Below are 19,567 nucleotides of genomic sequence, written 5' to 3' on the forward strand. Positions count from 1 at the left end.
CTTGCTTCTCCCCTCTTTCCTCCTCTCCACTCCTTTCTTTTGGCTGTCCCACGCTCTCTTCCAAGCCCTCTTCCTGTGACCTGGATGACTCTGACAGCACGCCCTGGATTTTGACGGAGGGAAGGCGTGTGTCAACGAGGACTGCGGCTACCTGCTTCCTTCTAGCGCTCACTGGGGCAAAGCCCACAGCCTGGTATCAGTAAATAAACCGAGTTGCACAGACCCTGCAGTGATGGGAAAGAAGAGAGGGGCTTTTGGGTCTCTCGTTTTCCTGTCCGTTGGAGTCATCGTTGTTAACCAAGGTTTGGGGCCAGAACTGGGGCCTGATTCAGTGATGGAAACCCCAAGCTTCAAGGCTGGGCTGGTGCAATACAGGGCGGGATCGCGGACAGGAAGCGGTGTGGCTGTGTGGGTGTGAAGGAAGGGCTTCCTCCCTCTCTGACACTTTCTATGCTGAGGGGACCTTTCTCAGCCGTTTCCCCTCCCTCTGGCCCAGCAGACAACCGCTGGGAGACATCTTGAGCACCAGACACGAGGCCTGGCTCCTAGCAACAAGGTGAACACAACCAGGCAAACCCAGTCCTCCTCAACCTGTCTACATCCCTGCGTCCTTTGTCCCCTCCAGAAACATCGTCACTTTCTCAGAATTTCTACTTTTTCAGAGCAGAAGTAGCACAGTGCACATTTGGCTTTCGGAATTCTTGTTTCTTCTCCAATTATTCTGGAAGGGACTTGACCTCAGCATCCTGGTTTGTACTCTAGTTTGTGTACCCCGCCTCCAAATGCACTGTTTTACCAAAAGTGGAGGCAGGCTTCTCCCTCCCTAAATTCAAACTCAACCTTAATGCATACCCAGCAGCTAGGGAGGAAGCTAGGGCCTCCTAGTAACTGATGAGGCAGTCAGCATACTGGAGTTAAAGTTGGCCAGATCTGGGGGGTATCTAGGAGGCAATTAGCAGAATTTACCAATTATCCTAGGGACACAGGGGTCAGCAGGTCTGACCAGGGGGTGATGGAACTCAAGCAGATTGAGAAGGGTGCTTGAAGGAAAGATGTCAAGATCAGGAGCATAGCTTGGGACATGTAGAGTAGGGCAGACTCCAAGATACTGTTCTCTGAGACACTCCCCAGGCACCTGCCTGTCCAGGTCTGTCCTCAGGGGAGAGAGCAGGGTTCTGGGAGCAGATGTAGGAGCAGGTGTTGCTGAGGACTGAGGCCCCCAGAGGAGGAAGCTCCTTTTTATTGAGAAGCAGGTAGAGGGAGAGGGAGAAATACAGATGCCAATGCTATAGGCTGTTGGGAAGTCAAGAAGAAAAAGCCTGGGGGCCGGCACTGTGGCATAGCGGGTAAAGCCGCCACCTGCAGTGATAGCATCCTATATGGGTGCCAGTTCAAGTCCCGGCTGCTCCACTTCCGACCCAGCTCTCTGCTATGGCCTGGGAAAGCAGAAGATGGCCCAAGTGCTTAGGCCCCTGCACCTGCGTGGGAGACATGGTAGAAGCTCCTGGCTCCAGGCTTCAGATTGGCACAGCTCTGGCTGTTGCAGCCAATTGGGGAGTGAACCAGCAGATGGAAGACCTTTCTCTTTCTCTGCCTCTCCTCTCTCTGTGTAACTCTGACTTTCAAATAAATAAATCTTAAAAAAAAAAAAAAAGTCAGGTGAGCTAGAGTGGTCAAGACTAGAGAACTTGACAGTTCTGCAGGATCAGCTTGAGATGCTCCCTGCAAGGCCAGAAAATGCTGGAGTTCAAAGACAGCAATGGCCTGCACAAGGAAGGCACACACTGGATATGATCATCCTCACGGCCACACAGATCCCTGGCACCCTGGCCAAGCCTACCCTTTGCAGATGTGCTGCTCACCTGGACAGTGCAGTCCTGGCAGCAGGACACGCCACATCTGACACCAGCTGAGCAGGACCCTGCCCCATGAGTGCACCTGGCTCTGTTAACTCAACAGTGGACCAGGAGTGAGACCACCCAGGGTTGCAGCCTGTTTCTGCTCCTTACCCATGGGTAACCTGGAGCAGTCCTTTCCACTTTGTTGCCCCTGGCCCCCTCGTGTGCTCATGAAGGGGTCAGCCTGGATGAGTTTAGTGTCTCTTGTATTTCAAAAAAATTGCACCATTCCCCATACAATTAGATTTGGGAAGTGTTGGCTTAGCCCTGTTCTAACCTCAACATTCCAACGCAAACATTTGCAGTCTTCGGTCTGTGCAAGTCACTGGAGTCCAGGAGGGCCTCCACCAGGAAGGGGGAGTCCTCCCCAAGAGAGGGGGTGTGTGGAGAGTAGCCAAGTCAGCAAATCTGTCCCCCCTCGCAGGGGCCACATCTGTTTCTTCTTCAACTGTCTACACTCTCCTTTCTCTTCCCATTTCTTCTTCCCTTTATGATGGGATCACTCCACCCACTGCAACCCCTTCTTGTTCCAGGGAAAAAGAGCACTGGAGGAGGGTGGGGAGGGTGGGCAGGAACCCCCCCCCCCCTTGCCTTCCTGGCTGCGACCACCTTTAACTGGGCCTGGTTCTGCCTTTCCTGAAGGAGAAACTGTTCCTCAACTACTCAAATATGTGTTGAGAGAAGGGTGCAGATTTCCCTGTGTAGTGACTTGGTCCAGCTCGTTGTCCTCTGACCCTAGGCCCACATATGGAATGGGAAGGTGACCCGGCAGTGTGCACAGACAGCATCTGGGAGAACCAGGATTGCCCCAGCCCAGGACTCGGGCAGAACAAGATAAACCCGAGTCGCGTCCAGCCTGTCCGAATGCCCTGCTGTGTCAAGGACTTGTGAGGGTGCAGGGGGAGCAGGGAAGTCGCAAGGGCCTGTACTCAACAAAGGTGCCTCCCCCATCTACCCACCCGCCCAGAGCAACGCAACAGACAGCACTCCTCCAGGAAGAGCTGGGCCACTGTGCCTTTCAATTCCAACATGGGAAAAAGAGACAAGAACCATCTTTATTATCAAATTCCAGGGGAGAAGATCCTGCCTACAGGCAGAACCGTGTAGCTGCCAAGGGGGATGGAAAGTGACTCCTGGGGGCGGCCTTGTGCTGCATCCACTCCAGGGCTCTGAGTCAGGTTCCCAGGAGGACGCGGCTGGCTGTCCGCTCCCCCACACGCAGATGCAGCCGCATACCCTATCTCCAGGCGTGAAGAAGCCCCAGAGTCCGTCCTGGGGCTTCAGGGTGGCAGACAGCCGGCCACGGCATCCGGCCGGGGCATGGGCACAAAGTTCACAGGGCACAGCAGCAGCGGGCACATCTTCTCGTGAGCCTTCAGCGCCTCGCTCAGGTGCCTCAGCTCCTCCGTCAGCTTCCCGATCTCCCGCCGCAGCACGGCGTTCTCTTGCTCCAGGCACTCGTATTCCTGGGGAACACGGAGAATGGGCAGATGGGTTCCTGAGACCACGGCCCCTTCCTCTGCCCTCCCCACAGCTCTAACCAGCACGGCGAGCTCGCCTCCTGTGCAGAACACGGCTTTGCTCAGATCCTCCACTACTCACATGAAGGGAGCCTGAGGGCTGGGCTCTGTTTCCTCAATCAGCTTTATGAAGGATAACATACGTAACATAAGAATGCATCTATTTAAAATGTATGACACAGTGAGTTTTGACAACTGTGTTGCTCAATGCAGACGCCATTTCCATCACTCCATAAAGTTCCCTCGTGCCCCTTTGCTTTCTGCAGGTCTTTGTTGGGCTTATGACTATACCCCCGGTCCCTCCAACAGTTATTGGAACATAACAAGTGTTTGCTGATTGCACAAATAAATGAATGAAAACATCCCTTTGCTGTGGGTTTGCTCCAGCACTCATCTGAGAAGTTTCAATGATATCTGGGTTTACAGAGGCACAGAACTGGAGGGCAGCAGTGAGACCCCTTAGCCCAACCCACACATAGAAACCTTCTGGGTGCAGTTCCAGCTCAGACATCCAACTCATGCTGTGTGCTCCCACCTTCAAAAGACAGAGCTAGTCATTTCTGAGCTGCTGTGTTAGAAAGCTCTTCTTTGTACAGACCCCAAATCATCTCTCTTGCAAACCCACCTGTTGAGCTTGGTTCTGCCTAGTGGAACCCCATGCAGGGGTGGGAACCACCCAGCCTGTGGGCCGTGCAAGGCCCAGCAAACCATCTGGTCTGCTCCTGCCAAGGTGGCCTCAGGCAGGACTCAAAATTCAAGAAATCTATAACCAGCTAACTTTAAAGTTAATAATTCTGTAGGGCCATGAGTAATGTTATAAATATCCAAATGGCCCTTGCATCGCAGTGGGGGTATAGCTCAGCGGTAGAGCATTTGACTGCAAATGGCCCTTGCATAAAAAAGGTTCTCCACCCCTGCCATGGAGTAAACCCAACACTTCTTCTCATATCGTCATTCTTGAAATGTTAGGAGACAGCCCCATACCACTTCCCCTTAGGTATTCTCTGAGCTCAGCGTCGCAGGTCCTGAGTTCCTTGTGTTAGGACTTCTCGTACCTCTGTCCCAGCAGAGACCCTCCCTGATGCTCCACACTGCAAGAATCTCTGAGAAAATGTTACTCCCAGAATGCAGTGCATCATCTGGCAACCGTGCAGAGGGCAAATGTGTGGCGGTGGCCTCCCTCGTGCTGGTCCCAAGTCACTGGGGATTCTCCCTGCTTTTACACAGACGTGCAAGCTTCATCTGCACCTGCTGCATCTCTGTCTATCCTTGGACAGTGATGGATGCTTTGGAGCTCAAGTACGGAGCTTGCCATCTGTCTCCACTGCATTTCACTCTGTTCCTTTGGGTATTTTCTGGACAACCGAATCTTTTAAAATTTCCATTGTATCATGCCATGGATGTGTGATCTCACACAGCTTTAAGCCATCCACTCACTTGATGAGCAGGCCTTCCTTTTCTTCATCCCTCAGTCATTACTGAGTTCTATAACGCATAGCCAACTGCTGAGCCTGCCAGCCTGCCAGCCGAGACTCCCGCCAGGCTGGTCATCTTATGTAAATTTCCTGATGCGGTTCTTTATTCCCAGCTGGATTCGTACGGTTGGGTGTTGCTGTCCTAGGGACACATGTATTCCCTGATCACCCTGCACATCTCTCTAACTAGTAGAGAAGTCTGATCTTACAGCCCCTGAAGATGTGTGCAAGTTGTCAACCCACCCCTTGGCTCGTGTGGTTCTTGTCACCTGCAGTGCCTTCTTCCTTTCCTGTGTGGGCGCAGCTCAAGCCCACCACCTCCAGGAAGGCTTCTGACGGCTGTGCCCAGAGGAACCACTAAACAGAACTCTGTGCTGTATCAGGTTAAAGCTCATTGTATTAAATAATGCCTCTCCCCAAAGATCAGAAACAGCACCAGAAGCTCCTGCTAACCCTTTCCTGCACCCTCGCCTGACGGCCAGGTGCCAGCATCCGTGTGCTCAGCGACTTCTCAGCCCTCAGCCTCTGTGTTCTCTCACCCCATTCCCCACTCCTCCTTCTAGGTTCCTTCCTCCCTTTTAGAACCAAGGAGCCCAGAGAGGCTACACGCAGGGTGCATCCTTTCCTCCTATCCACGGCACGCAGGCTCCCAGGGTAGACAGGAACCGTCTCCAGGGCAGCAGGCTGTGCTGGGTCAGTGTGGCTTCACCAGTGCACTGGCCCACTTCTGCCTTCAGCCTGCCCTCTTGCTGCTCACGCCCCCTCCTGGGGCTCCCCCTGGCCTGTGACAAGCACGAGTCCTGGAGTGGGAATTCAGTTTACAAACCCAGCAACAAGCCTCCCAAGGGCAAGTGCAGGATCTAAGTGGGAGGATGGGGCTGGAGGTCGAGACAGCAAGGCCTGAGAGAGGCTGCAGTGGGTGTGCCACAGATGCATGCCCACACACGCACACATGTGCACACACACACACACTCTGCAACTGCAAGTGCCCTTTGCCTTCAAGTGAAGTGGAGAGCAGACACGAACGGTCCCGACAAGCTAAGGACAAGCCAGATTCCGAAGTGCAGGAAGCTCTCTTCCACGGCACAGCACCCCACAGCCTTTCTGCACTTCCTGAACTCTGCAGCAAGGGGCTCTGGGGCCGCAGTGGAGCTCGCCCTGGACCCCCACTGGGGACGTCTGCAGAGCTGTCCCTTCCAGGCCGCCCAGCTGGGCCCACAGCTGCCTCCTCCACGGGGACTTTCTCTTTTGGGATTTAAGGTCCACTCACAAATCTCCTGAGGGGCTTTCACTGAGCAGAGAGAGAGAGAGAGAAGTGCACATTATCGGGGAGGCCCGCCCTTCAGAAAGAAACAGAGGTGCTGGAGGGGAGGAAGGAGGCACCCGAGGACCCTGAAAGGCGGCATGGGGGACAGAATGAGAGCCCGCCTCTCGCTGGGACGCAGTGACTGGATTTCACAGTGAGGACAAGTGAGCAAGGGACAGTAAGTGCACTGTTGTTTCCAAGAGGTGATGAGTGCAGTTCAAATCCTCTCCAGTTTCCAATTCTTGGCTGAAGCCAGGGACTGAGGTCACTGAGCTGCCACCTGCCCTCCTAGAGGTAGGGAAAGCGCTGCCTCAGAAATTCAGCTGCCTAAGGTGGTGGCTCTGGACTGGGGCCACTGTGGCAGTGCCCAGAGGAACACAGGCGAGGGCATCTAGCAGCTTCTGCAGACAGCGGGGGGAGGGGTGCTACTGCACCCAGCGGGCCGGGGCAGGGCTACCGTTCCAATCCTCAGGGCACAGGGCAGCCCCCACAGCCAGGAGCTGTCCAGCCCCAAAAGTCAACAGCGCTGAAGGTGAGAAACCCTCTTCTGGGCACCGAGAGGCTGCTTGGGGAGTGGGGCAGGGGGACTATCTCGGGGCAGCCAGGGGGCGGGGTGCCTCTAAGGTAGGAGACAGGATGGAGGCCTGGTAGAGAAGCTACTCAGGTGAGAAGGCAAGGAGGGCCAGGGGAAGGCCAGAGGGGGCACACACACAGAGCCCACTCTGCAAGCTGAAAACTGTAGTTTTGGGAGGTGCAGTGACTCTTCCAAGGTCACCCAGCCATGGGCTCTGATCCTTGAATTCAAGGTCAACAGAACTCTCAGGCAGCATCACAATTCTGCTTTCTGTTGTCTACGCCTGGGCCCAAATTTCCCCATGGTGGTTACCAGAAGCAAGGGGCCGCGAGCCCTCAGGGTTTCCCAGTCAGCCGATTCCCAAGCCTCACGCTGAGGCACTTCCCAGCAGAAAGGCTGTGTCACCAGCGAGCGCTGCACCAATTAGTGTCATCATCAGTTTCTAAACCCAGTGGGGACAGCCACGTAGAGTCCTCTCAGATCATGCAGCCTCTGAAAACACGGTGGCAATGCACACCACAACCATATTGCCCAGGTCATCTGTCGGCTCGTGACATTTGGGGCTCTTGAAGATGGCACCGTGGCCCTCCCTTTCTGACTCAGAATTTCTTCTCAGTCTCACGCCTCTGGGTGCCTGGTCAGACCAGGCTGACTGACTCCTGGGCCATCGTTCGCCTTGTCTTAGAGACCCTGATTGTTCACTTGGGCTCCCATTGGTGCGTGTGGCGTCAGGCACGCATCTACTGTCCAGAGACAAATGAATGTTGAAATCGCCTTCATGAAGGTGCAAGTACAGGGAGGCGGTGACGTGCAGACCCACAGCGAGGGCTGAGGGACACACACACACGGGTCTGGAAGCGCCACTCCCTGCTGCAGCGCACCTGCCAGCAACTGGTGCCCTGACCCAAGGCTGAGCCCAGCCACTCTCCCTCAGCCTGGGCAGGCTCTTCCCTGCTTGCCTTCCGTGGAGGTCCCGCCTTGATGGGCGGTCCTTAGACTTTGGAGAAGGGGAACTGAGAGGGGAAGGAGGTGACCGAGGGACTTACAAGAGCTGGAGCCCAAAGGGGTTCTCCCAGGGTGTTGGAGGCAACACAGGCATGAGCGTGAGCTGAGCAGCAGAGGAAAGGGGACATGTGAACTACGTCTTGCTTTAAGTGCTTGCTTTCCTGATATTCAAGAAAAGAGCTCAAGCTACTCCACGGTATCTGGGAACATCCCACAGCACAGGACGGAGGAACACTGGCTAACACCCTGGGGACAGGCTGCTGAATGCAAGGGGTAGCAGGCAGTCGCGGTCACCAGGTGGCTGCTGTCCAGGCCCCTCGATGCAGCCCAGTGTGCTACCCTCACTCCAGTCTCAGGAGAAGGTCTCCATGCATGCTGTCTGGCTCTGACTTTCCCTATCCTGGATGTGGCCCAGGAGCCCCAGGCAACCCAAGGGACTTTCTTTTTTCTTTTTTTAAGATTTTATTTAGTTACTTGAGAGGCAGAGTTACAGACAGTGAGAGGGAGAGACAGAGAGAGAGGTCTTCCTTCCTCTGGTTCACCCCCAAAATGGCCACAATGGCCGGAGCTATGTTAATCTGAAGTCAGGAGCCAGGGGCTTCTTCTGGGTATCCCATGTGGGTTCAGGGACTCCAGCACTTGGGTCATCTTCTACTGCTTTCCCAGGCCACAGCAGAGAGCTGGATTGGAAAAGGAGCAGCTGGGACTAGAACTGTTGCCCATATGGGATGCTGGAGCCTCAGGAAGAAGATTAACCTACTGTGCCACTGTGCCGGCCCCTCAAGGGACTTTCTGCCATGACCCTCAGCAGTTTGCTAGGTAAGCTTGCCTCAACTCACTACATGCTGGTAAAAGCCCTCTTTCTCCCATCTTTTAACCAGACAACCACCTCCAGTGTGTAGAGTTAGTCACGCAATGCCCTGTCACTCAATTGCTGGCCACACACAACACAGATGCCCACATCAATGACACACTCCTGGAAGGAGGCTAGAAATAATGACATGCTCCTGTTCGGCACAAGCTGTGGGGTGTTTTCCCTTGGTCCTGTGCCGGCTGTCTGCTCCCTTACACCCTCTTGTGACCAGCTTCACTTGTGTGTAGCCAGTGAGGGTAGGTAGGAGTTACAGTTGGAGAGTCTGTATACAGATGGAGCCCCCAGCATGTCCTTCCTGATGCTGCTTCTCACCACAGTTGGCCTTGCTGGAGCTGTTGTGCCATGACGCATAGTTCTAGCTTCACAGAGAGACAGGAGAAGGGAGTGTTCCACCATGGGTGGCCTGGGCTCCAGATGAACCCACCCCATTTCTAGAAAAAGCAGTTGGTGTTACTGCCATGCAACATGGTCAACGGGCAGAAGAACAGGCCAGGAACCCACCTACGGTTCAAAGAGGGATCCAGCAGGAGTAAACGTGGCCCCATCCCTGTGTTCCCAGGTACCTGCTTCATTTGGTTATGAAATCTAACAATGCTGTAAGTTGAGAGAAACCCAGTGCTTCATCTGGCTTTTAGTCTTGTTTTGTTTTTACAATTTAGTAAAGTTAAAGGGTATTCATGGTATCTTCTGTGGTAGGCACAATAATGGCCCCTCAAAGGTATCTGCATCCCTTCCTGGAACCTGTAAATGCTCAGATGTCACCTTTGCAGGTGTGATGACATGGAGAAGCACACAATGGAGAATGAGCCTGGATTATTCAGGCAGGCCCAGGAGTCACAGAGGGAGACAGAGAAGAAGACATGATGATGGGAATTGAGTCGGAGAAACACAGAATGAGAAAGACCAGGCCAGCCACTGCTGGCTTTGAAGATGAAAGAGGACCACAACCAAGCAACACAGGATACTCCAGAAACTGTAAAAGGCAAGGAGACGAATCCTCTCTGAGACTGCAGGAGGCAGGCAGCCCTGCCAACACATTCATTTCAGCCCAGCAGGACCATTTCAGATGTCTAAGCATCAAAATTGTAAGACAGCAAATGGGTGTTGCTTTAAGCACCCACATTTGTGGGAATGGGTTACAGCAGCAGTTAGGAAACCAACACCCTTTCCTTAGGAAATCCTACACTTCCCAAGGACAGGAACCCATGGCATTGCCCACAGTCGCACTTAATCAATATTTGTGGAGTGGACCTACTTGACCTTGCTCCATGAATAATCTTGTCCAAGACGCTCGGGTTACCCCAGTTCACATAATCACTCAGGGCTTAGAACTGATAATGCACCAGGCTTGGACCAGAAGCTTCTTGAGGGGTGGGGCCCTGGCTGTTCAGCTGGTGCATATGCTCTGCACACAGGGCCAGGCACGGACTGATATGAGCCTCAAGGCCCCCCGGGAGTCACTGGTAACAGGAAGCTAGAACCACACTGGCTTCAGGAGCAAGGGGGAGAGGAGAAAGGATGCAGAGGACACTGCGGATCTGCGGAAATGTCCGGGACTTCTAAGGGCTAGGAAGGCCCTGCCCTGCCCCCACTCCAGAGCCTCTTTCTAGGGCCCCGCCGTCCGACTTCCAGGAAAGCATCTGATATTTGCAGCATATGCTGCGAATTTATATCAGTGAGTCACCTCCGCCTGGAGGACAGGCAAACCTTGTCTGATTGAGCCTCACAAATTTTTTTTTTTTTTTTTTTTTTTGCAAACTGAAGGTTTGTGGCAACCTGTTTTCTAATAGTATGGTGATCGTCAGCATTTTTTAGCAATAAAATACTTTTAATTGAGGTACATTGTTTTCTTAGAGACAATGCTATTGCACACGGAATAGATTACAGTATAGTGTAATAGTGGTAGATTTCATATGAACTGGGAATCCAAAAACTCATGTGACTCACTTGATTGCAATATTTGCTTGTTGACAGTGGCCTGGAACAAAACCCAAAGTATCTCTGTTGTGTTCTCTCTGCATCTGGTTCTAAATGTGTTCCATGCTTTTTGCTAAAGAGTTTCCAGGACTGCTCTTGCCACACCTCAGAGTCCCTGTGCAGTCAGCATCCCACACCGGCCTTGCTCGGACCGCTGATGGCAAGAGCGTGTGGTAGCACCGAGTTAAACTAAAACCTTTAACACTGCACACTAGCCCTGTGCAGAGACGAGCAGGTGGAACTGTCGCCAGTTCTTTAGATAGATCCCCGGATGCTTTCAAGGCCAGTTCATGACGCAGAGCAGTGGGACAATCACTGTAGGATTATGTGGATTTGTGCATAAGGATGGGGGGAAATGGAATGGTTTAGGAAGAAACCTAGACCCCTGCTCTGAGTGAGGAGAAGATGCGTGGCTCCATTAGCTACAATTTGAAGACAGTGCAAAGAGGAAGTCTCAGAGCAGACAGACAGAACATCCGTTGTGAGTCTGGTGCCTCCCAGCAGCCTGCTGCAGACCCACGTGGGGACGCGCAAGCCTAAGGTGAAGCTATGGGTTCTAGGGCCAGGACAGAGGTACTGCCTGGAGTCACCAGTGTCGGAACTGATGACAGGAGAAGAGCTTAGCAGTTTAGATCTTCCAGGGTCAGAAGAGCAAAGGGCAGGGGCAGAACCCCTGATCAACACCAACACTTAAGAAAACAGATAAGGCCGGCATTTTGTATAGCAGGTAAAGCTACCACCCACGGCACCAGCATCCCCTGTGGGCACCTGTCTGAGTCCCAGCTGCTCCACTTCCAATCCCACTCTCTGCTACAGCCCAGGAAAGCAGCAGAAGATGGCCTGAGTGCTTGGGCCCCTGCCACCACATAGGAAACCCAGATAAAGCTCCTGGCTTCTGCCTGGCCCAGCCCTGGCCATTGCTGCCATCTGGGGAGTGAACTAGTAAATGGAAAATCAATCAATCAATCTCTCTCTCTCTCTCTCTCTCTCTCTCTCCTGTCTTTATCTCCATGTAACTCTCACTTTCAAATAAATACAAAAATCTTAAAAAAAAAAAAAGGCAAAGAAAACAGGTAGAAAATCTGATAGGGACACTGAGGACAGAAAGTGGCATGGAGGGTCAGGTCAGCCAGGAAATGTGGTCTTCTATAGGCAAAAGAAGGGACGACTTCAAGAAGGCACGAGTCAGGACCACAGGCCCAGAGAGAGGGCCCGGGCAGGGCAGCAGCAGCTTCTGTAGGGGTGTATACACGTTGTGTGTGTATATCCCTGTGTGTGTGTGTGTCATGCATGTGTTTCTATGTGTTGTATGTTTGTCCTGTGTGTCTGCATGGAGCAGGGGCAGAAATGAAATGACAGAGGACAGGGACTGAATGGCAACAGAAGACAAGGAGATGGCAGGTGGGAGCTATTTTTCTTAAGAAGCAAGCAAGTGGGGCCAGCGCTGCGGCACAGTAGGTTAAGACTCCGCCTGTGGTGCCAGCATCCCATATGGGTATGGGTTCATGTCCTGGCTGCTTCTCTTCCAATCCAGCTCTCTGCTATGGCCTGGGAAAGCAGTAGAAGACTGCCCAAGTGTTTGGGCTCCTGCACCATGGGAGAGACCCGGAAGAAGCTCCTGACTCCTGGCTCGCAATCAGCCCAGCTCAGGCTGTTGTGACCATTTGGAGAGTGAACCAGCAGATGGAAAACCTTTCTCTCTGTCTCTCCCTCTCTCTGTAACTGACTCTCAAGTAAATAAATAAATCTTTAGAGAGAGAGAAGCAGGCAAGTGAGGGGAGGAACAAAATGGGGCAAGAGCTTGAGAGGAAACCAAGATCAAGAAGAAGTGTTTTGTTTTGCTGTATAATGAAGGAAATCTTGGGGCCAGCATTGTAGCACAGCAGGTTAAGCTGCCACTTGCAACACTGGCATCTAACATTGAAGCACTGGTTTGAGTCCCAGCTACTCTGTTTCTAATCCAGCTCCCTGCTAATGCACCTGGGAGAGCAGCAGAAGATGGTTCAAGTCACTGGGCCTCCACACCCATGTGGAAGACCCAGATGGAGTTCCAGGCGCCTGGCTTTGGCTTGGCCCCAGCCTAGGTGGTGTAGGCATTTGAGGGGGGTGAACCAGCAGATACAAGATATCTATCTGATATAACCAGCAAATAGAAAATCTCTCTCTCCCTCTGTCTCTCCCCCAGCTCCATCATTTTGTTTTTCAAATCAATCAATCACATGCATAATTAAAGCTTCCGTATTATAAGCATTTAGCCCATGGGGGAGAAATGTAGAAGTCCATGAGCAAAAAATCAGAAGTCTGGGCTGGGAGGACCCAGCAGAACTAAGCATGCACACTGCCCAGGGGGTGGGGGTGGGGGTGAGGGTGAGGGCAGTGACATCATCACCTGGCTGCAAGGGTGGAGAAGGCTCCTCCCTGTGGCTCCCACGTGGCTTTGCCCCAAGCAGTCTCACCTCGTGGAGTTTGTCAGCCTTCTGGGTCTGCTTCTTCCGACTTCTCTGAGCAGCAACTCGGTTTTTTTCTCTCCTTCGCACCTTCCTGTCATCATCCTCAGGGCTCTGGGGAGTGAGGGGGGTAGGGAGAGACATTCGGTGAGGTTTGAAGTTGAGACCCCTCACTCTGCCCTCTCTTTGCTCAGCGCTGTTCACTGGGCTCCACCACGGTAGGAGTATTTGCAATCAACATCCGTGTTCATTGCTACCCCATTGGGCTCAGGGTTGAGGACCACTCCCTGGGGGCCATGCCACCTACCCTGAAAAATGGGGTGTGACCGCCATCTAAAAAGATGAGGAATAAGAAACCCAGACAGGTTAAGGAACTTGCTGCAGGTACCAGCTAGTGAGTGAGGGAGTAGGAAGTGGAACTCAGGTCTGTTAGTCTCCAAACCACCGTTGGCAAACCTCTACCCCACAGGGCGTGTGCCTGGAAGAGCTGTGGTGTCAGTGCTGCCGGGGCAGACTGGGAAAGCTAGGGGCATAGCTGTGTGGAGCTTGCTGGACGCCAGCCCTCACGCGGCCAGGCCGAGCAGGTCCTCGGGAGAGTGGCTGCAGGCCGCGCTTACACTCGCACCTGACGGCAAACACGTGACGCCACCAACACGCCAAGCGATCTGAAGTGCCCTGGCAACGTGCTCATTTGAACAATGTGTGGCTGACATTGCTTCAGAGGTTACAGTGAATCAGAAAGCAAAGTTATGATGTGTCCTGAAAACTCTTAGCTTCACACGAGATCTGAGCCAAACTTAGTCAACTCCTTCAAGGGGGAATCGTGAAACAGGGAGACCGAAAAACGGAGCTACTGCACAAAAACTCTGCAGCCAGTTACAGAAATCATGGAAAAGAAGAGCAGTATTTGCTTTCCAGAGCCCAGTGAGAAGATATCAAGGGAAACACACACACACACACACACACACACACACAAACCTTCTTTCTAAAGAGTCTAAAAACCAAGAGGTTAGTGGGGTTGCAAACACAGAAAGCTACTCAATTATTCATGGAAAGCAAATAACACAAACTAATGGATATTTTAAGTTATCTTATCTGGCCTTGCATTCCAAATAAGACAGGCACATATCATCTCCCCAACTTCCAGTAGGAAAGAAGTCCCAGCATATGCAAAAATATAAAGATATAAAAGGAGAAGAATAAATAGTTTACATTATAATAGAATAGAGACAGGTGTAACAAGGTAATCTTGTAGAGAGGCCAAGAAGTCTTGCTAAAGACACGCAGACCGTCAAGGATCCTGGCTTTGTCTCTTACTGTCAGATGGCCTGGAGTAAATGACCGAACTTCTCTGAGTTTTCCGTTCCCGACTGTGATTCATTCATTCTTTCGGAGCACCTGCAGGTGTGCTAGGCACTGCCTATGCGGTGGGGACACAATTCCTGAACAGATGTTGGTGCTCCCCGCTGCCTTCGGCCAACAGCCTGGCGCTGGGGGCTGGCACCGGACACAGCGAGATTCTATCCTGAAGCTCCCGTGGGCACGCAGCCTGCTCTCCTGAAGCTACCTGCCCTAACCGAGGCTGCTGTTTTTAATTGAATCTTCACAGTGCTTTTCACTAAATCATGCCTCTGGGAGCTGACACGCTAAACTGGATTTATTACCTATCAGGGATGCGTGTCACACCTGCCCGCCCGGCAGAACTACTTAAGGCAGAAAGAGGGGAGTACAATTTTGAGATGTTCCTATATGATGAAGCACGTCTCACTCAGTTTTCACAAAAAATCCTGGGAGGTCGACGTTATTCTACTCATTTCACAAATGGGGAAACCGAGGCACGGAGAGATTAAGCGAATTGCCGAGGCTGCTCAGCCTGGGTGGCGATGCCGAGGCCCAAAGGCGCCGGACACACACCGGGGAGAGAGCGCGAGAACCAGCCCCAACCGCCGCCAAGCGGAGCTGGGCGCTAAGGCTCCGAGGGGCCGTCCCCGCCGGCAGCCTAGTCCCAGTTTTCTGCGTGCACAGCTCTAAGTGCTGCTGGGGACGGCGCGGAGGACCGACTGGGAGCCGGCAGGGGGGGTAGGGGGACGAGGGGGTTCTACCAGAGCTGGGGGTGGAGTCTCCCCGCCGCGGCCCCCGCCCCACACCCCCAGGCTGACCCGTACCGCGTTCCCCATTCCAGCAGCCGCCAGAGGAGGGTGGGTGTTGGGAGTGGCTGGGGACGAGCCGCCCCTTTGGGTTGAAGGGCCCCTCCGGAAACGCCGGCTGCGGGGTGGTGGCCTTCGGCGGCGCCCGGACCGACGGCCCTGGGGCAGCGTGGACCCCACGTGCCAGGATGCGCGGGCAGTGCCCTGCCACAGTGGACGTCCGCTCCCTGCGGCCTTTCCACTCTCGGAGGACTCGGAGCCCTCCCAGGCGCGGCCGAAGCGCACGCCGGGACCCCCGGGCCATCGCCCCCACGCCCCTAGTCCCACTCGTCTCTGGCGCCGGCAGCGCCCTCCACCCGCGAGCCCCCGCGGCCCTCCCAGAGTCTCTCGCCCACTACCTGCGGCTGCTGCTGATGCCCCGGCGCCGCGACGCTCCTCTGCAGGACGCCGCCAGCGGCCGGGAGCCCCTGCGACATGCCGGGCGCTGGTGCAGCCGGCCCGCCCCGCGCGCAGCCCGGTGGAGGCGCGGCCCGGCCCGCGGCGCCCTGCACGCGGGGCCCGGGCTACGAGCGCCCTCCGACCGCCCGCATCGCCTCGCCCGCACCTGGCCGTCGGCTTGCGCCCCGCCCCCGCGGGCTTCCCGCTCTCCCGGCTCGCCGGCGCCGCGCGTCCGCCCGGGCTCCCCACCCCCGGGTCGCGGCCCGCGGTCCTTCCCGTCCCCAAGTGCGCCCCGCCTCCTTCTCCCACCTCCGCCCCGTTTCCTCCTCTCCCCGCCCTCTGCTGCGCCTCGGGGTCCCCAATCCCACCTCAGGCGCGGCTTTTCGCTGGGGCCCCGAAGTCACGTGGCGGCTCGGAAACCGAGGAGGGAACGCGACGCCCACCCGCGGGAGGCGACGCTGGGGTGGGTGGGGGTCGGGAGGCACAGCCTTGGGGGCACTCGGGGTGAGAAACGCAGCTGGGTGGTCGGGGGTGGTGGTTTTGTCTGCGCATTGCCTACGCCTCCCTGCCGCCCCCCAGCCCCGGCGGGAGTCGGGCTTTGGGGGCTCTCTCCGGGCACTCGGCCTTTGGGTCGCCACCGTCACTCGGTCCTCAGCCCAGGAGGCGCAGGCGCGGGGAGGGGCGGCAGCCTCACGCGTCGCGCCGCGCGCCCAGAGCGCGGGCGTTCCCGGGCCTTTCTGCGGGGAGCACCTGCCCTTTCTGTTCCCGGTCCTGCCGGGCTGCGGGAAGGAGCGAGGCGGGGCGGCCCCGAGCGTGGATTCCGTGAGCCGGAGCGTGGGCAGGGGCCACTGTCCTGGACGGGAACAGTGACGGCCGTCCCAGGGAGCGAATCCCACACGTTGGACAACGTCTCTGGCGACCGGATCAGGACTGTGGCCCCATCATCCTGAAGTCAGATGGACCAGAACCGTTTCCTTGTTCAAGATTGGAGCGGCAGGTGCCCTGCCTGTAGGTTTAAGATGTGTGGTTGCTGCCACACGCCCATGCCGCAGCGGGGACAGGGCAAAGGCAGGGCGTATTGCACCCCCCACCCCCAACCTGTCTGCCACTTAATAAGTGTTGAACGTGGTTCCAGCAAATAAAGAACGAGCGGTTACCGGCTTGAGGTCTGCGAGGAGTCAGCGCTGGGAAGGGAAGCGAGCCGCGACTCCGAGTGGGCGGGTGGGCAGGTCACAAATGCCTTCCCAGTGTAGTCGCTGAGGCCTTCAGGTTTGTGGGCAGCGGGGGGGATGGGGCACGAGAAATTCTGATTCCCAGGCCAGGGCACGTGACTGTCGGCCAGGATTTAAGACTCGTCTTCAAAGCCTTCAGAGCAGCAGGAAAGCCAGTGGGAAGTCCGGGAGAGCAGGGGAGCTGGGCGGTAGGGAAGAGGCGAGAGGGCGCAGGGCAGACGGGGACTGGGGGCGGGGGGGGGAATACTCTTTCAGATCCCTGTGTCGCACCCCGCGCAGGCCAGCACCTCGAACAGGTGCACACGATGTACCCAGCACAGCGCACCACATTATCTCAGGTGCTCGATAAAGCTATTGCGGGAGGTCAGCTGAGATCTCTAATTCTGGAAAAATTACACGGACTCAGAGAAGACAGGGGAACACTGGGTGAAGTGGTTGTAACATTCAGAAGCACTGTTATCTCCGATGCTGTGTGCGCATGCGAAGGACAGGGTCTCAGCACCACTGGACACTCAGGTGCACGCCCTGATTCCGGTCGTTGGCACTTTTCTGTTCTCCCCCAGCCTCGACACATTCTAAGTCCTCTGGGGCTGTAGCTTCCTTGCATCTCCCCGTGGAGCCTGGGACCCTTCGGCTATACACAAGAACTCTGTGTGGGCACGGTCCACTGGAATGTTGTGCAAGGGTTTCTTCAAACACATATGAAGGAGGAGTCTTGGTTAACCAGTTAGCATTTAGAGAAGAGATCAGTTTGACACATAGATCCTACCTCAGAATGAATAGATTAGGCAGTTAGAAATAAAAATCAAGGAGACAAGGCAGAATTAACTTCTTATTAAAGCTCTTGGGGACAAGACAAGGAAAGGCTTTTCTAAGACTACAAGTGATAGGAGAAATGACATTGATAAAATCTGAATACAAAAATGCTGAATTTAGATGACAAGATAACCAGAAATTTAAAACAAACAGATTGGGACAATATGGTGTATATGAGGAAAGTTTAAAATCTCGATTGTATATGCATCCTATGAAATGGAATAGGAAAAACACTAAGAAAGCCCCCTCCCTCCAGCACAAACTGAACAAGTCACGTGAACTGGGATTTCCCAACAAAAGAAATAACCAGGAAAAATAGATATTGGAAAAATACATTAAAGTAAGAATCCTTTCGAAATATTAAATTAGGAAAATATCTTACTGGAATCAGTAAATCTTCACTGGCATCACTGGAAAGCAATTTTATTGAAATTTTCAAGAACCATAAAAGAATCATTATTTTGACTCAGGCTCCCCACTTCTGGAAAATCATTCTAGGACAATCATAGAAAACACTAGCAAGAAAAATGGTAGGAGCACTAAAGTTCATAAAGTGAAAAATCATCATCAATGTAGATGAACAATTAGAGTTGAATAGTTAAGCAAAATATATTATTGCCAGAAGATAGAACACCGTGCATCTTAAAAATTACAGCATACAGACAGATCTGCCACATGGATGATTTATTTGATATGAGGTAAGGTGAGGAAAAAAATCAGGACACAAAAAGTACATGTATAACTTGCAGGCTACAATGTGTGCGTGTGAGGAAAGATCGGAAGACAGTACACCAAGGCAGTAGCTTTTCTCTTGTAGCAGTGGAATTAATTTATTTTACCTGTCTTTAAAAGTTGTTTGAATAATTGCTTTATTATGTTAGCATCTTCAAACACTTCATATTTGTGAGGAACCGAAATGCATGTGTATCCTTGCCTTCCCTGTGGCTCAGACACAATGCCAGCACTTCCTTGGTCATCTGCCCATGTGTTTCCTTGCTTTTCTGTTAATGTTTTCTGCTTCATTTTCTCCTCCTAAAGTCGGAAGGAGAAAGAAAAATGAGAATGAAGAAAAGACAAACAAGAACAAATATTTCAAATGTTGTCGTCCCTTCTTTTGCGTGTGTGTGTGGTTCCCCTTAAGCTGGGAACAGAAATTATCCTGTTTGGCAATTTCCTATTAATACCACAATGACCCTGGATTACATGTTTGGAGCTGAGGGAGAGAGTGTGGGAGGTTTGCAGCTCAATGATCAAATCCTCTGGTGATTCATTCACTTCACGCGAAGGCAGTTCTTACAAAAACATGTTGCTCAGATGCTAGAAAACCCCACTGTGGGGTCATCGTTGCTTTTCTCTTTGAGGGAAACTGGCCTTTCAGGATTTGTACTCTCACTGCTCTTTCTCAGAAGGTGATCCTGCAGGACTGGCTTCTGGTGTGGCCAGAGAATAGAAAGTTGACGCAGAGACCTTGGAGTTCAAGGAAGTCAGCCCCTGTGTCTCAGGCACTGGTCCAGGCAGAGGATTCAGCAGACGACAAAAGAACCACAGCTCATGCACCTCACACAGCTCACTGTCTGAAGGCACCAAATAGCAAAAGGTAGTGCTGGATGGCCATGCGGTCTATGGGTAAACGCTAAGCAAGTCAGACCTTGCCATCAGTACCACCTCTACAAGGTGCTTGCAGTTGAAGAGGGAAAATACAGATGATGCATTTACCCAAATGGCAGGTATCAAATGAGGGGATTCTACACTCTTACCATGAGATAGTCATTTGGGGGAGAGCACCCAATAATTTTGCTAGGTTTTTATCCTCTTGCCCTTATGCATTGAATTGGCCCCATCTCATTGGAAAGGGGTA

At 53.5% G+C, this 19,567-nt stretch overlaps 2 protein-coding genes across 5 annotated transcripts in view; both read right to left on the reverse strand.

The window, feature by feature from the left end:
- BATF3 (basic leucine zipper ATF-like transcription factor 3) overlaps positions 1-15,932 on the reverse strand; it is a 33,556-nt gene extending 17,624 nt beyond the window's left edge. For 3 of the 4 annotated variants that reach the window (XR_007909908.2, XR_007909907.2, XM_051821324.2), the window contains exons 1-2: positions 15,622-15,932; positions 13,086-13,190 (exon numbers count right to left, since the gene is read on the reverse strand). Coding sequence is in view for 2 of the 4 variants with exons in the window: in XM_051821324.2 (XP_051677284.1) it covers positions 13,086-13,190; positions 15,622-15,699 (183 nt within the window). In the remaining 2 variants the exon portion in view is untranslated. Of the gene's footprint in view, positions 1-2,914; positions 3,365-13,085; positions 13,191-15,621 lie in introns of those variants that run through there. The other variant, XM_051821323.2, reaches the window with a different exon arrangement.
- Positions 15,933-18,457: 2,525 nt separating this feature from the next.
- Positions 18,458-19,567, reverse strand: part of NSL1 (NSL1 component of MIS12 kinetochore complex) — a 62,926-nt gene continuing 61,816 nt past the window's right edge. Inside the window, exon 6 of the mRNA XM_051821327.2 lies at positions 18,458-18,741. Within this exon, the coding sequence (XP_051677287.2) occupies positions 18,535-18,741 (207 nt within the window). The 3' untranslated portion in view covers positions 18,458-18,534. The remainder of the gene's footprint in view (positions 18,742-19,567) is intronic.

The sequence above is a fragment of the Oryctolagus cuniculus genome, chromosome 13 (genome assembly GCF_964237555.1).
Source record: "Oryctolagus cuniculus chromosome 13, mOryCun1.1, whole genome shotgun sequence".
Lineage (NCBI taxonomy): Eukaryota > Metazoa > Chordata > Mammalia > Lagomorpha > Leporidae > Oryctolagus > Oryctolagus cuniculus.